The sequence below is a fragment of the Pempheris klunzingeri genome, chromosome 15 (genome assembly GCF_042242105.1).
Source record: "Pempheris klunzingeri isolate RE-2024b chromosome 15, fPemKlu1.hap1, whole genome shotgun sequence".
NCBI classification, from domain to species: Eukaryota; Metazoa; Chordata; class Actinopteri; order Acropomatiformes; family Pempheridae; genus Pempheris; species Pempheris klunzingeri.
Genome location: NC_092026.1, coordinates 21,232,351 through 21,249,637, shown reverse-complemented (window position 1 = coordinate 21,249,637; position 17,287 = coordinate 21,232,351). Strand labels below are relative to the sequence as shown.

Below are 17,287 nucleotides of genomic sequence, written 5' to 3'. Positions count from 1 at the left end.
GAGAGCAGCGGGCCTCAGGTCACACACACACCGGCTCAGAGTCCTCAGGGCAGCGGACATGAATGATCCGCATCACCGCAACGCAAATCCAAGCAGCAGAAGAGTGCGCGCCGCTGGAGATGTGTGCGTAAAAGTCTTGCGCGTAAAATCTCCGTTTGTCGCCTTTCAGGCCAAACTCCGGCCCTTGATCGCCTGCCTTGGTGGGCTCTGTTTGGCTTCTTTCACACGAACAAACCTCTTCTTTACAAGCCACCCCCACTCCGTTAGGCTGCCCTTTGTCTCCGGCCTTATCAGCGGCTCATTAGGTGAGAAAAGGGCGATTCGGAAGCTGTGAAGCTGAGCAGACTTCCCGCTGAGGAGCGTCCTCAGATGGCCTGATGGGCCACCGAGCTCCACAGGTGTTTACACGTGTTTTCCTGAGAGTTCACCAGAACCACAGCAGGCCTCACTTCCAGCCTGCCAGGGGGAGGAAGGTCAGAGAGGAACAGACACACCTTCAGCCAAGGCAGAGACATTTAAATGTGAATCAGATCCCAGAGGAGGGAACTCGACCCTTCAAAGTAAATGAAGCCGGAAGCAAAAAATGACAAATTAAAAGAAAATCAGCTCGAGTGTTAATGATGAAGTTAAGACGAAGGTGTGTTCGCATCTAAATGGGGAGAATTGTAGGTACATGTGACTCTAAAACTAAAGCACTTTAATACAACAGCAGGGCAATAAATCCTTCTATGTTTTACTGATTTTAGAGACACATTAATTCAGATTTTAATGATGCAAAAAAACTACCCAAAGTACAATTTTACCAGAGAGGCCAAAGACCAGGAACTACAACATGAAAGTTTCATAAAGTATTAAATTGTAGATGTTTGATCTGAGTGGCATGAATGTCCTACAACATGCAGTACAGACATCTGTAATTCATTCATAGTTCGTGCCAGTGGTACGTCTCACTGCACCAGAGTGTGTTGAGCTCTTTTACTTAATAAATGTTAATTTACCTAATTAGTCAACTAGCAGCAAACCAGGCTTTAAGTATGGAAGTGTGAAAGTACACCGAACAGATGTTTAACATATTGATGAACTTTTTTTGAGAGTTATTTGTCTTAAAACATGACGGAAGGGGCATTTTAAAAGTATATTCTAAGTATATATAATATATATTCTAGTAGTCATGTTTTTATAGCTTATGTAGTAAAATGAAATGACAGTTGAAGCCTCTGCCTCCACATGCATGAGGTCAAAAAGACCAAGAGCAATAAAAACTAACTTTATACTTTTAAAATCGTGTCGGTGAATGAAATCGTTGGACATACAGCAGTTCATTTTATTATCAGCACCATACAAAAGATTTACAGCCACTTAATCTGCATCATGTCAACAAAACAAAGTCATCAACAGTCACTGAGTGAATGAAGCAGCAGAGTTTCATGTTTGGTGCTTCAGGTGTGAACAGCGACATCTACTGGCCGAAGACAAAACTGCTACAAGTACGTTAAAACTAAATCTCAAATGTCAAAATCATTTCTTGTCTATTTTTAAATCAACAACGAATCTATTGATTAGTCAATAAACTGTCAGAATATTTTAAGATGCTCATTGCAGTTTGTCACAGCTGACAGTGACTCTTGAAATGACTTGTTCGACCAACATAAAAAAAGAAATCAATTTACAATACAAAAAGAGAAAAGCTGCAAATCCTCACATTTTAGAAGCTGAAACAGCCGATGTTTGACACTGCTGCTTGATAAACAAACTTAAACAGATAAATCAATAATTAATATAATAATTAACTGGTGCCAGTTATCTAGCGGTCAACTGTGTCAGCTCTAATTTCTCGTGTACCTTTGAGATTAATGACACCACAACCAACACTTTTAATTTCACAACAAATAAAATTTATTCAATTATATATTACAAATATGTACAAGTCATGTAACAAGTAAATATTAAAATAGACATTTTTAGAACCATCGTTCAAAAAGGCATTATGTTGAAAAAATAGGTTTTGTTGTGATCTCACATTGAAACTGTAAAAGTATGTTTTTTTTTTCCTTGGAAGCCACAACAGACTTTAATGTGCGCGAGACACAATGGACAACACATGAGGAGTGAGGCCGCAAAAAGGACAGAACACAATGGCGCAAAAAAAGCTGGAACACTTCAGTAAACCTCACAATTAAGTCCACAGTACAGCTCTTTAGGAAAAAAGTACAAACAACGCAACGCATGCACAGCATTTAATTGCCAAAGTCAAAAAACACCAGCTGTGGCGTGGAACTCCAGATGAGGAAGGAAGAAAACGGTAAAAACAAAAAAACAAAAAAACAAAAAAAACACAACAAAAGCCAACACATGCTTAAGATTTTAAGCCAACAACAAGAACATCACGGACGAAGAGGACACTCGATATAAAAACCAACTTTGGTCCATTAAAACATGAGACAGAACAAGTTTACAATCAAAATATCTATCATTTTTTGTTTTTACAAGTTTAAAACAATAATTACATGACTATTTACAAATGCACAATTGTTTATGTATAAAATAAGTTAAAAAATTAAGAGCACAGTCTATACACAATGTATGAACACTCACTTTGAAAACAATTGAGATCTTTCTGTTGTGTGACCCTGCTTGATGAGGAGCAGTAGCAGGTGGTCGTCGTCCACACTTTGCTCCTTGCTGCAGCTCCTTGCTCCGCCCAGTCCAGCTTTTGATCACTGCTCCCTGGGCTTCATCTGCGGCCTGGGCCCCCTCAGACAGTCGGGGGGGGGGGGGGGGACAGTCGGTCCTCGTTCCCCATCCTCACGGTGGGCGCGCCAATTTGGACTCCAAGAGCTCAGGAGTAAAATCGTCTCTTTTCTAAGTGCTCTTTTGTGCTGCCGCCACATTCTAAGTGCTTCACATTTTTCTTCCCTCCTCCTCGAACGTGCCGGCTGCCTTTCGTGTCCGTGAACATGGCCGCCGCCGCCGCGGAGCACGTCCTGTCCTACGGCTCATATGGGGGTGAGGTCGAAGTCGTCGTTGACCTCCACGAGCGGGATGTAGAACTCGGGGATCTCAAAGATACTGGTGGACTTGTAGGTGGCCGGGTCCAGCTCCTGCAGTTTGAGCTGCCACTCCAGACGCTGCACAGCATTCAGGGCCGCCGCCTCGTGCTGCTGCCTCATCAGAAGACACGTCTGTGGAGGGAAAAAGGGAAGTTGGTTGGATCATAATGAATGATAAAATACACTAGACGTTCTTATTCACATCAAGTATGTCTTTATGAAAAGAGCACACAAATAAAACTGTGCAAAAGCAACAAAATCAAAAAAACCTAATTTTTCTCCCTGCTGAACAAGTCTAAAGATGCAGAAGTATAAAATTCCCTCTTTGTGTTTCCTTGCTGAGCTCCGGAGCGTCAGAGAAGTGGTGAGGTGGTCAGTTTTACAGTGAAAGTAGAAGGTAGGTTACAGTTTTCAGTGAGTTAAGACACAAAGCTGAACTCCTCCATTGTTCCTCTGTGTGTTTAAGATGAAGTCACAGCAGCTTCACACATGATGATCGGCGAAGACTCCCACCGACACGGAGTGGGTACTAGTAGAGTGGAGTCGTACAAGGAAGTGGAATCATGCTCTTTGTTGTCCCATTTCTTTTATACAATTATCCAAGCTATTACAATTAAGTGACAAAAAAGGGGTTGATTAAAAAAATTAAAAAAAGACATCATTTGCTGGCAAAAGTTCTAATGTTTCTGACTGCAGGAGAGATTAAAGGAGAAACCACAACAGACTCATCCACTGCTCTTTGTTTAACGTCTGAGATCATGGAAATGTCGACATTTCTGATCCTGCTAAAAGAAGCTACTAACTCCGGGAGGCAACCGTGACGTGATGAAAAAAAAAAAAAAAAACATTAAACATTAAAAAAAACACATAAGAGGACAACCCAATAATCTGTGGTATTTGAGCAGTGGTATGCAGTGTTTACATTTCATCCCTCTGCCTCTGACAGAAGTTCAGTTCACAGCCACAGAAAACAACGTCCACAGCACCGTTTGTTGTTGTTCAGGACATCTTGTTTTCAGTTTATATAGTTGTCAAAATAAGCCGGTTAGAATGACTGTGACAGACCCGGTTAAGATGTCCGCCTGTCCCCTTTACTTAATGAGCTGCTGCGGCATATAAACATGTGCTTTTGGTTGTTTCTGTCCGTAGTCCAAACCTTCCTCTGCCACCAGTCCTCACTTCAGACTTTTTAACCATAATTGTCGGGTGTTTGCTGCTGCCGAGTTCATTTACAAAGTCGACAAGAGCCTGGCGCCGCAGCCATCTCTGATCCCTTTTAGTAAGACACATCAAAATAACTCAAATCAGAGATATCAAGATGATCACTGCTGGAAATATTTATTTTCTGAGAATTCAAAAGTAACCCATTTTTACTCAGAAACCCCATGGCAGCAGTGAATGTCTCGTTACCAGAATTAAAAAAAGGATCAAATAACGGTTTGTTTTTTTGAGATCTCAGCTGGAGTGTATGTATTTTGTCACAGATCAACATCAAATGTTCAAAATACAGTCATCATATAGTCACACTTCTTCTTTACACTTTTAGATTAAATGCAGCCACTGGGACGCAGCCTTAGGAAAATGAAACAGGGAGATTTGAGGGTGCAAAAGGGAAAATAAATTGCTTCACCAGCTCATATGAAGTTGGCAGTCCTTCAAGGAAAAAATACAAAAATAACAACTCTTGATCTAGAAACATGTCTGGTATTCACTGGTAAACATTAACGGTCAATCCCTGCTTTACTTTACTACAAATGTACCGTTATATTAAATGGAGATGGGCGGTGAAAACAGTCAGACCAAACTAAACGATCACAGCGATCTCACCTTCAGTTTATCAAACTTGTCATCAACATCTTGTAACCAGGACATAAACTGCCTGGTGTTGAATCTGTCTCTCACTGAGGTTTTGCCATCTTCACTCTGTGAACCAAACACACAACAACATATCAAACTTGTGGCGTTTCTACACATTATCATTACAAGAAAACTCTGGTATTTCTAAACCTGAGCTCTATTTTTACATAGTTTGGGTTTGAAATGACTGGTAGATACAAAAAGATTTTGAATTGTTCCAGTAGATCGCTACGGCCCGAGACGTGAACAAGCTGTGAACTGACTTTAGGGAAATCCTCAAAGAGCATCAATTTAAAGTGAATAACAATCTGAATCTGTTCATGATCATGAAGTTCATGAAGTGTCTGACAGCAATACAGAAAGGATTCCTACAGAAATAGACCTGTAAGATCCCTTTTGTTTAACCAGAAACAGATGTTCTGTCACTCAGTTCAAATCCACCAGACTCCATTGACAAAATTTTTACCTCACAGAACAAAGTGGTTGCTGGTCTATTGCTGCCTTGATCGGTTAGTTTGTTTGTATTATTGTGTGACTTTGGTGTTTTAGAGTTACTTCAGGCCCAACACAATATTTATGTAGCACACAATAACACGAACAAAGTGACGAACCAAGGCATTGGTGTACCAGCAACTCCTGTGCTTTGCGAGGTAAAATCATTGTTTTTGTCTATGGAGCCTGGTGACTTTGAACTGAGCAAAGCACCGACTGTTCCTGGTTTAACAAAAAGGATCTTACATGTCTATCTCTGTAAGGATCCTTTCCATAATGTTGTCAGTCACTGCAGCACCCAGAGTTAAAAATATCAGTTATCCTTTAAGAAGCGATTGAAAACAAAACAAGACGTTTACAGGTGAACAGATTTTTCTCTATGCTGCTTACCTGGACATCTTGAGGCATGTTATACACTTCTGCATCCAACAAAACAGTGCAGGCACTGAAAGGCAGAGTCTGATTGGCCAGTGTTCTGGCTGCCCGGTAATGGACTCGTAAGACTTCCTGTTCATTCGAAACAATCAGCTTTTCCTGAGGGGAAAGAAGGAAATAAGTCCGATTAATACTGTAAATCCAACAATATACACTACTCACTAAAAGTTAGGGATATTCGGGTTTCAGGTGAAATCTCAGGATGACCCTAAAATGCATTCTAACCTTTCCAGGTGAACTTAATGTGACCTTCTCTAAACTTTTGAATGCACATGTCCAACTGTTCAGTGTTTCAGTACTTTCTGCACCAGCTGCTGTTCTCTAACAAGAAGCTTAACAGCAACATTCACAACAGGTTTGATCCATGAATCCACCAATACATTTCCTGCTTCAGGTAGAATTGGTATTTAAACAGTCCTCCTCATCCTGCTGTTCACATTCTGACATCATGAGACCAAGACGACACCTAACAGTTGATCAGCAGCACCTCAACACTGGAGGCTTCAAACAGGAAGTCCTCAGACGGAGGTGTTCACTGAGCTTAGAGGGTCACAGAGTGTCATCAGGAGGTTGGAACAGTGATACAGAGACTGGAAGAGTCACAGAAAGGAGAGGAGTGGACGTCCTTTGGCCACGTCCCAATTTATTGAGACACTGAACATGTTTTGTTGTGGTTTACCTACCACTGTTGGTAGATTTTCTTTCACTAAATTGTTTAAAATGAAGAAATGACCATTGCATGCTTCTACTTAAATGCCCTACTTTCATGATATAATATCACTGTAGCATTAACTTTTTACATTTTCCATAAATTTCACCTGAAAGTCGAATATCCCTAACTTTTTGTGAGTACTGTATGTGGTATCAAAATGGCTTTAGCACTGATATCCTGTTGAAGTCTTCAAGAGGGTAGAACAACAAACCACACAGCTTCAAAATGTTGAGAGGCTTTCCAAAAAAGGTACTTTTTACAAAATTGTTCCATTTCAGCTGCTACAAGCAGCACTAAACATGTCTAGAGGTACTCAACCCAACCAAAACAAAAAAGGTAACACGCACCCTTTCAATGCTGTGTTGTAGTCGTAGTTTCATACGGACGACCTCCTGTTGTTTGAACATCTCTTTCAGCTGCTCAGGTAACGATGGAGGAGGAGTTATCTGTTTAAAGAGAGAGGTTCAAAACACTTAACAGTCAGAGGAATATAATATAATACACATTACATTTGTGGTAAAGACAGCTCATCTACTATGACAAAACCCTTTGGTTGGTCTGCTTTGACAACTTTCACATCAGCCTGTACAAACTGAATCAAATGGGCAGCCACACCAGATACTGACTGAATTGCACCCAACAGGTGAGGCATGATGTGCAGGCAGAGAACCACAGCTGGTCAATATGTGTTCAAAAGTATGTCACAGGTACTATGCAAGGCTACCTTTGACAAAAATAGGACATTCATTGAAGTTGAAAATAGGAAAATTAACAGCACAGGGCCAAACAACAACAGTGTGTGCAAAATGAAGTTTAAAAAAGTGGTTTCCTAACATTAGAATAGGCACATTTTTACCATATTGTGAAAAGAAATGCAGAACTCACTGTTGGTATGCAGAGTTTGCTTAGTGGGTTCCCATCTAAGAGGTAGGATCCGTTGAAGGTCACATATTCATCATAATACTGTGGTGGCTGAGGGGTGACGCTGCACAACACTTTGCGCTTCTCCTCGATCTTCTTCCGGATGTGCAGGAACTCGTAGTAAGGGTTGGCCCTCTCCGTCTGGTAGGGTTCGATCTCCTCCAGCTTTACTGAGTCCACAATAGCAGCCAATGACTGCTGGCCTCTCTCCTTCTCCTGCTGAGTCGTGGAGCACGGCTGGGAGGTCGACACTTTGGGCATCTTTCTCTTGCGCGGATGGGGCACATGGATGTCCACGTCTTCCTCTGCAGAGCGAACCTTGACTTTAGCCCCTGAAGAATCAGAATCCCGGTCTCCAGATTGTGGAGAGGAGCTCCCCGAGGTGCTACTGCTGAAGTCGGTCTGAACTACCGATTGGATGCTGCACTGACTCTGTTCTTCTCCAGATGAAGACGACTCTGGTTTCTCATCGGTGGGGCTCACCTCCATCGGCTCTGAGCTGGCCTCAGCTTTAGATTCAGAGCCCTCTGTAGCCAGGCTGCCCTCCACAGACGAACTCTCCACTGCAACGGAGAAAGCAGCTCCGCTGTTGCTGTCGGAGCTCTGTGGGACGTCAATCGTCTCCTCAGCCTTGTGTTCAGGGCTCGCACTACAGGACGATGGCGGAGGCATGCTGTCCTTTTTCTCCACCTGAGCATCGAGACACGAGTCTGCAGGGTCACTGGAAGGTCTTGATTTCTTGCAGTCTTGATTATTTGCATCCATATCCTCTTGGAAATATTCAGACTCAGAGGCTGCTTTGCTAAAGCCTGGCAGGGACTCCCCTGGTGTGGAGCAGGGATTGTGCGAACTGGTGGACGGTACAGGACTTCCTATGCTCTCTGTTCTGAAGCTTTCTGAAACAGTTTCCAGACTCTCTTGTTCTGCTTTATCAACAGTCTCCAGAGGTTTGTCTTTATGGTCAGAAACCTGTGTGGTACCCGATTCTATCTGCTGCAAGCTCTCCATCCCTGACACAGTGAGTGGTTCCCTCTGCTGGAGGGTTGCTGTGTTTGTGAGCGCTGGCGGCTCGGCAGACAGACAAGCTGCAGGTATCGCTGATTGATCAGCATCCTTGTTACTACACTCTGCCTGTGAACTCTCCGTCAGACACTGGGCGTCCTTCGCTACAGGGGGATCAGAGGAGGAAAGAGTTTTCTGCTCTGTTGACCCTGTTTGAGAGCCATCACACTCTGGTACTGTCAGGTTTTGACTCTCAGGGTCTTTTAGTGGTAGTAGTCCAGCAGGAGTGCTCTCTTCTCTCTCTATGACTGAATCAGCAGCTGAATCTGTATATTGTTGACTACCGAGACTCTCCTCTGGTTCAGCTGAGGTCTCCCTTGTTCTCAACTCTTCAGTAGGTTGGCCGGGTTTTGGCAGATTTTCAACAGCTTTTCCGTCAGTCGATGAGTTGGCATCCTCATCCAGAATAGCCCTGAGGTATGGAGATTCATGTCTGCCGGACTGGAGCATCCGATTACTTTGTGGCACATCTGGAAGACTGTTGCAATCTTTGTCGTGAATAGATGGTGATCTGGTGGCGTGAATGACAAGGGAAGACTGGAGGAATGCAGGTTGAGAGTCAGAGGCTTCCAGGTTCATGTCAGAGTCATACTCAACATGTCTGGGTGTTAACGTTGTCGCCTGACAAGAATCCTCTGAGCTAGCGACAGAGACCAAGGACACAGACCTGGACATGAGGCCGCAGCGTTCACTCTCTGGTCTGGGTGATCTAGTCAGACAGTTTTCCACAACGGACATGACCTTTGCGCTGATAGACGGCAGACTCTTTCCATCAAGCGACATTGTTCTGGGGCTGGTGCCGTCCTTGAGGGATTTCTCTCGGCTGTGGACGTCAGAGGCTTCAGAGCTTTTTGAGCGTATCAGCTCTTTATTCAAGCATGGTTCACTCTTCGTTCTGTCCTTGGGCTTGGACTTCCCTGGATCCGCCAGAGGCCGCTGTTTAAGCCGTTCCCGCTCTTTTTGTTTGATTTTCTCCAGGTGTTTGCGATGCCACTGCTCAATCTCTTGGTCCTTCAGGCTGAGCATGCGCTCAAAGCTGGTCTGCATCAAGTCGTCATTCACAAGCCTTTTCTCTTTGGGCTTGGTTTCTCGTGTTCCCGGCGAGGCTTTTGATTTGGCCTTGTCTGCATCTGTTTCATTGGGTTTGGCCTTGCTCATTTTGGCCTGCTGGGAGCGGTCTTTGTGTCGGTCCTTATCTTTGTCCTTGTGTTTATCTGAGTCTCTGTCACGGTCTCTCCGGTCGCGATCCTTCTCTGGTGTCCTCACAACTTCCTCCTTTGATTTTGTAGATAAGGACTTGCTGCTCTCGGACAGATGACTCTTCTTCTCTTCCAAAAGTAACTTCAGGTTTGAGCTTGACGAAGTCCCATCTTTTATTTTATCTCTCTTTTTCCTATCACAATCCTTTTCTTTCGAACGATCAGTTTTACTATGATCTGCGGTCTTCTCCAGAGGTTTTCCTTTCTTATCAGAGTTTGTGCGTTCCTTTTCTCTGTGATCCCCAACAGCATATTCTCTGTCCTGCCTCTCCCTATCAGACCGTTTGTCGAACTTCTCTTTATTTTTTCTGCTGTCCTCATGCTTTTTGGTTGTGGATAAAGATTTCTGTTTCTCATTCTCTTTGTAGTTTTTGTCTCCAGGCGAATGGGAGGAAACGGCTCCTGTTCTTTCTTTTTCCTTCCAACGATCCACAGAATTCTGTGGTTCAGCTTTGTCAGAGTGCTCAGTTTTAACCTTTTTTTCCTTGTCAGGATGCCTTTTCTCCATTTTTTCAGAATCTTTCTCCTTTCCTGGGAGCCTCTTGTCAGTTTTCTCGCGTGAGCCTTTTTCAGAGGACTCCAGCTGTTCCTGATCAGCTGCGATCCCACTTACGGGTTTCTCCTCGGTCTCCTCTTTCATGCTGTTGCTCTGCAGCGTCTCCTCTGGAATCCGCCCTGATCCGTGGCAGTCCACTCTCTCGTCACGCTCACTCAGCTTTGAATCCTTTACCTTCTCCTCTTTACCAGCAGCCTCCTTCCGTTCTTTTTTCACGGCCTTGTCTTTTTCTCGCTCCTCTCTCGGCCTCTTTTCCTTGCTGCTGGAGTGTTTCTCCTTTGCGTTTCTTTCATCTTTGACAGGAGAGGAATCAGATGTCTTCTGAAGTGAGCTATTGTCTTCACCTTCCTTTTTCACTGGTGGAGCTTCATCTGTCTCATCACTTTTGAAAAAATTCTCTTTCCAGAACTCTCTGTCAAACTCTAAATTCCTGTGGCTGTCTTTCCTGGCCTCTTTCTGCCTGTGGCGGCTCCGCTCTGCCTCATATTCCCTCCTGTGTTTGTCTTTCTCCTTGTGTTTAAGTTTATGCTTCTTTACTACTTTGCCCTCTAAGTCGGTCTTCCGTAAGGCACCTTCAGTGCTGTCTATGCTGTTTCCTATGCTGCCGTCTTTGTAAGGACTCGAATGACCGTCTTCCCCCTCTACACTGGGGTCTTTCTGCTGGTGTTTGCTCTTTTCCTTGTGCTTACACCCTTTGGTGCTGGATCCTTCAGTGCAGTAGTCTGCGTCTGTGTAGTGGTTGTATTTGACACCATCCACCGGACATGAGCTGTCACTGATGGAAATGCACATCTTAGTATTTTCCTGTTTGAGTGGTGTTTGTTTGTCAGTCAGGCTGTGGTTCAGTTTTGGAGACTTTATGGATGACAAATGGAAGAGGTGGACGGATGAGTCATCCTTAGGACTGAAAGACATCTTGAAGGAATCTTCCTCCCGACCCTTTTCTGTGCTCTCGGAGACGGTTGCGAGAGACAGGACCAAAGTTTTGCTGTTCTCTTTCCCATCCTCTTGGTTTTCCTTATTTTTATTCTGGCTTTTGCTCTTCTTCTTGACTTTGCCCTTGTCCTTGTCCTTTTGCTCAACAGTCTCCTTTTTAGACCTTGTGTCCACCTTGAGGCTCTCTGAGCTCTGAGAGCAGGTGGGGGAGTTCCTTTTCTCTGAGAGGCTCTCCATTTCGTCACTGGAGGTGTCAGAGTTGCAGTGGACATGAGCGGTCTTCTGCTTTTTGGACTTGGAGGAGGAATCCCCTTTGCCACTCTGCTTCCCGGTCACATGATTCCTATCTTTGTCCTCCTTCTCCCGCTGCCGTAGTTCCCTCCGGAGGATATGCCTGTCGTTCAGGGCTTTACTGAGATCCTCCTCCTCTTCCTCGTCCTTGAACTCGTACTCATCCAGCCCCGGAACAGACGATGAAGCTTTTGTGGCCAGTTTGCCATCCGAGTCCTTTTCAGTATCTGAGTCTTCCATGTTGTCATCCACACTGGATGGATTGACAGACGGTGGGTCTTCAGACTCTGCAGAGAAGAGAAGATCAATTCTAAAATGATGCAATGAAGGTCAATAAAGAACTTTCTAATGTCTGACAAACAAAAACAGTTATTGAAGATTATATATTATAACCATCAAAGTAACTAATTTCTCTGTGGTGAGTTCTATTATACTATTGCATTTCCCTTGAAAAAAAGACTACATAAAGTTCAAGCCCTTCATACATTAATGGCATTCAATGATTAATATATAATGAAAACATTTATACATCATGCTGTGATGTGTCCAGTAATGTTACAGTTGGTATGTTAATGTGGCTAGAGCACTCTCTGCATACCTGATGAGCTGTCATCTTGGTCCGATAGTGGCACCTCTCCCTTTAATAGCTGTTCCAGCTCCTGAGAGTCTGCCACGTCCACGGGGCGCTCCCCGCGCTTGTTGGCCTGGAAGGCATTACCACCGTGGCGTAGCAGCAGTTTCACAATCTGTATAAAACATAACGAGAAGTGAGAATTAGGATCTCAAAACATCAAGGTTCCAAACAACCACACAGAACAGTAAAGACAACAAAATGCCTGAAATCTAATCAATAATGATAATATAATAAGATTTAAAATTGTGACAAATGCTGTCCTCAATTCAATTCAAACAAATGCTTTTAATAATGTGATCATCAACATTGTTTCTAACCACTACTGGAGATCACCAATTGGCTGCAGCAAGTTTTGTAATGTACTTTACAAGTAAGGTAGGAGATCGTCTGCTATAGTGGGAAATGCTTTGTACAGTGCTCACTGATGACCACACCACTGCAGTAAATGTCTACATATATATCTTTTTTCACATTTTTTTCTGTAAAGAGTCTTAAAGTGCGGCTCTTACATCTTTGTGCCCGCTGCTTGAGGCATCGTGGAGCGGCGTGTCATCATCCAGACCCTGAGTGTTCACCTCTGCTCCTGCTGCTATTAAGACCTTGGCCACATCGTAGTAACCTAGATTACAAGCTTCATGAAGAGGAGTCCAACCTATGAGGAAAGGAAACGGCAACACCCGAGAGTTTTAAAAGAATTCACAGGACTTTTGATTTATTTGACAGTTGCAATTAACTTCTAACTTTATCAGCCATTTTCTCAATTTTACACGAAAGGAATTTTTTTCATAGATCTCTGAGATCAGGCAGGTGGAGAGAATAAATGAAACAATAAAGAGTAAAAATCAAACAATAGAGAAAATGTGCACAGAAGGTAGTAACGAGCACACTGATCCGTTTTTGTTATCTCATAATGACAGGTCACCTTTGAACAAGCACCTGTTAGTCAGCTTCATGTTATTAATAACTGCACGATAACGGTTAGATGATCGACGCCCGGGGCATCGTACCTGCAAAGTCTTTGACATTGACATCGGCTCCCAGGCTAATGAGCTCTTTAACTTGCTTGGCATCTCCCCGGATGGCTGCCATGTGAAGAGGGGTCTCCCCTCGCTCGTTCCTCTTGTTGACCTTGTCCTTCTGTCGTGACGAGGCGCTGCTGGGGACTTTCTTCTGCACAGGGGTTGTTTGTGAAGGGTGACTGGGAGTAGAGTCTGGACGCAGGTGGAGAGAAAAGTACTTACTCAATGCTTGAAGCAAAAGTCTGACACAGGTTGAGATAATTACCTGCAGGCAAGGCAAGGCGCTGGACTGAGGAACCACTGAAACTGGTTTTACTGGAACGTGAAAGACTGTATTTATGTGTCTGTATGATTCTTTAGGTATGAATAGCTTAACATTTTTGGAAATTCGTCAGATGAGAAGACCAATCCCACATCTGTGTGGAAAACAAATAATAGCATAGCCCTGCCCAAATGCACTGTAACAGTCCCACAAATAATCCTCCATAAAACCAAACATTTATATTTTTACACTTCAGTTTTCTTATGGATTAAACATAAAAGATATAATGTTTTAATTGAGTGAGCTTTAGACAGGCCGGTCGGTGAATTGAACTGGCATACGTGCATAAATGCATGAGCTTTTCCCCAAAATGTCAAACTGAGAATTCAAGTGAGCAACCACAGCAACACTGGTTTTTCTGGAAACCTGAGAACCTGTCCTTACTTGTCTGTGTGTGCATTTTGTGCAAAATGTGCATACTAACTGACTTTGTCTTCCAACTACTCACAACCATTATTTACACGTAGGACCTCACTCAACTTTTGATAACATGTTTGATGACAACAGCACAATATCAAATATACAGAACAGCTTTCTTTCTAGTTGAGCAGCTACATTAAATATTGGTCATTGGCCTTTTCTTAAACAACCTTGAAATATCAGAGCATGTGTGTCAAAATGCATGACTCATCCTAGAGTAAATATACATCGAGCCATCTTGAGGATGTGGTTAAGGTGAGAGGGCAGGCACACAAACCTGGACTGTTGGCAGTCATCTGCATTAGAAGAGCCATCTGTTTGCGCTCTGACAGAGGATACCCAAACAAAAGGTTGGCCTGGGACTTCTTGCCCCCAGCCTCCTTTTTCACCTTCTTCTTGTCTGGTCCATCTTTATCTGCAACAAAACCAAAGAAAGATTTTAGAGAACAGTCCAAAAACAAAAAAGTCCCCTTTCATTTCAAGCAGCATTTTCATTGTCACAGTGACACCGTTTTCCTCCTTCCCTTGTATCTGTTGGACACGCAGAGAAACAGATGACAAGCTTGAGGTTAGAAAAAAGGGACAAAAAAAGACAGCATTCTCTTAAGCCAGCCAAGTGCAGACGCCACTCCTCGGACCCCCCGCTTCCATCGGTCGGCTGTTACTAAACACAGACATGCGTGAGCTGTAACAGGGGCAGATGCAGGGCGAAAACACACACACATGCATGTGTGTGTGTGTGTTTACAGCAGCATAGTGGCGCAAAGTGGGTGACGTGACTTGTAGAGGACACGGGGGCTGAGGATCGGGCTGCAGCGATTACCTGCGTATATCCTGCAGGGAGGCACTAATCTCTCTCCCCAGGTCTCACTCGACTGGCCTGGGTCTGAGTCATCTACAGTGCAAAGCAGAGAGGATGGGGAGGGGAGAGGGAGGGGAGAGCAAGGGGGAAGGGTGGGGGAGTGGAGGGGTGGAAAGCACTGCATTAACGCTCACTCTCTCTCTCACCCTCCTCCTCTCACATGTACTCAAATACAGACAGGCACAAAGGCAGACTCGCACTCCACGCACAGATTATGAGTCATGGCAACACAGGAGACAGGAGAGAAGATCCAATCCGAGGCGGTCAGCAGAGTCATTATTTCTCTTAGTCCTGCAGCTGCTCAACACAGGAGCTGAGAGGCAGTAGGGAAAGGCTGCTGGAGGGTACAGCCGCCCACCATGCTAGTTTAGCTTTATAACCTGTGTAACATAAATTATACTCAGTGAATTCAAAATTGATGGTTCTCATCTGTTAAAAGGACGAAGGACCACACAATGAAAATCATCACGTTGAGTTCGCTCTACAGAGGAGATGAAGGCAAATCTACCGCACCGTGAGCAGTCTGTGAAGCGCATTACTGTACTTTATTTACAGTAATTATGGCTTTGAGATACACTGAGCTGTTTTTAGTTCTCAACAATCTAAACACACTAGCTAAAACTAGCTAAATGAGAGAAGAAGAATAGAGAGACTTGACGTTCACAAAGTAAAGCACTTTATCTTTTGGTGCTGACAGTTAAACTCATATAGAACTGTTTTTATCACACATCTTCTTACAACTACATGAATAAGCTCTTAAAGGAGAAGTCTTCCATTGTATAGTTTTGATCGTATGTTTTATATTCATGTCAATAAATTCTATTAAAACACAAAAACAATGTGTTTGAACAATCTAATTATGTTACCGAAGGGTACAACATTTTATTTTCATAAGAAAGTTATCATTCAAACTTTCCATTTAGAATGATTTCACTCCATATTTGTGCTCCTATTTGTTTTTTTTTCCTCAGATCTTATAGTATGACTTCCTTTCTGTTTCCTTATTCAACACAACAGGCCACAGCTTCATCAGCATGGTCAGATCTGGATCCTGATGCCAAACAGGTCGAAACCCTTTGAACCACAGTCAGTCCCAAAGGAAATATTGAACAACAGGCCACCAGGGGGCAGTGTGAGGGCATGGCAGCCAGCCAGCAGCATGGCCGTTGAAAGAGGAGCAGGGAGGCGCAGCGACAGCTCTTACCAGTGTCTGAGTCTCGCTCCTCTGTCCGTGGTGGACTGGTAGTGAAGGAGAGCTTGCGCTTCATAGAAGACTTGGCCTTTCCTTCCTTCCCCAGCAGTTCACTCCGGTCCAGCTTCGGAGTTTTGGTGAAAGGGGACAATTTGTCTTTGCTCTGTTGGAGGTGAGAAATGGACATAAAAAATAAAACTCAGGTATGTCAAAATACAGCAGAGGTGTGCCCACATTTCTGACTAAAGTGTTGGTGTTTGTATGCACATCAACAGTAAATAAACTCAGGTCATCCCATTTATAAGGCTCTGTCAACTAGTTCGACAACAAAAGAGTTGAGCTTAGTGTGCAGGTAGTATTTCAGATGAGACTAAAGCTTGCTAAAACATGACACTAACCTAACAAAGTGCAGGTGGTTATATTACAGGCCATGTTGTGTCTCTGTAACACATTGTTTGGGTCATGCAGGCAGCAGGTTTGCCTGCATGACTCACTAAAATCTTATTCCCAAGGCAGGGTGTATGCCAAGTGAAGAGAAAAAGATCAGGAGTGGCTCATTTTTTTCTGTGTTTACACACAAATAAAAATACAGAAAAGAAAGAAGTCTATTCTAATGGTTGCAGTGTGAGAATTTTCACACTAGCGCTATTTGAACTCTCAGAATAGTGTCAAATACTAATAGACTTATTAGATTAATGGCTTCCCTTAAATCAGAATGACTGAAAACTAATACATGGACAAGCTGCCATTTCCGCTCCCCTTTTAATATTCCATGATGACACAAACGTTTCAAACATACCTTAAAATGTTATAATAAAAACTAGAAAATAAAACTAGTGACTTCTTGAGGAAATGAAAATTAAGTGTAAGAGAGACTTCACAGGTTTAACAATGTAATGTCAAGACTAATAGGTCTATAGGTCTAATTTTATGAAATACAGGACTCACAATAAGATAAACACAACCTTGTCTATACACAGAAGCACACTTAATGATAAACACAAGTACTGCCACACTGGGATTAGTTATATCTTCTTTGGTGAACAAAGTCTGGGTCATAACAAGCTAAAAACAACTCCCACTTCACAAGACAAAAAATGTTAAATTTGATCCCTCCCACTTGCAGCTGCTATTTGTTTTTATGGATAAAACTTTGCTTTTCACTGCATCAGTTGAACATTGCTTTGCATATGCATGGAGAAGTCGATTCTTCAGAAAATACTAACATTATGGAAGAAAATGAAGAAAAACGCTATAGTGCAGCATC

The 17,287-nt window shown here is 43.2% G+C and overlaps 1 protein-coding gene across 3 annotated transcripts in view; it reads right to left on the bottom strand.

Moving 5' to 3' along the window:
- Positions 1–1,872: 1,872 nt before the first annotated feature.
- ankrd12 (ankyrin repeat domain 12) overlaps positions 1,873–17,287 on the bottom strand; it is a 35,364-nt gene continuing 19,949 nt past the window's right edge. For 2 of the 3 annotated variants that reach the window (XM_070844517.1, XM_070844518.1), the window contains exons 3-13: positions 16,033–16,183; positions 14,790–14,861; positions 14,244–14,381; positions 13,213–13,416; positions 12,715–12,857; positions 12,170–12,317; positions 7,432–11,858; positions 6,894–6,992; positions 5,790–5,933; positions 4,878–4,973; positions 1,873–3,182 (exon numbers count right to left, since the gene is read on the bottom strand). In XM_070844517.1, the coding sequence (XP_070700618.1) occupies positions 2,997–3,182; positions 4,878–4,973; positions 5,790–5,933; positions 6,894–6,992; positions 7,432–11,858; positions 12,170–12,317; positions 12,715–12,857; positions 13,213–13,416; positions 14,244–14,381; positions 14,790–14,861; positions 16,033–16,183 (5,808 nt within the window). In that variant the 3' untranslated portion in view covers positions 1,873–2,996. The remainder of the gene's footprint in view (positions 3,183–4,877; positions 4,974–5,789; positions 5,934–6,893; positions 6,993–7,431; positions 11,859–12,169; positions 12,318–12,714; positions 12,858–13,212; positions 13,417–14,243; positions 14,382–14,789; positions 14,862–16,032; positions 16,184–17,287) is intronic. The other variant, XM_070844519.1, reaches the window with a different exon arrangement.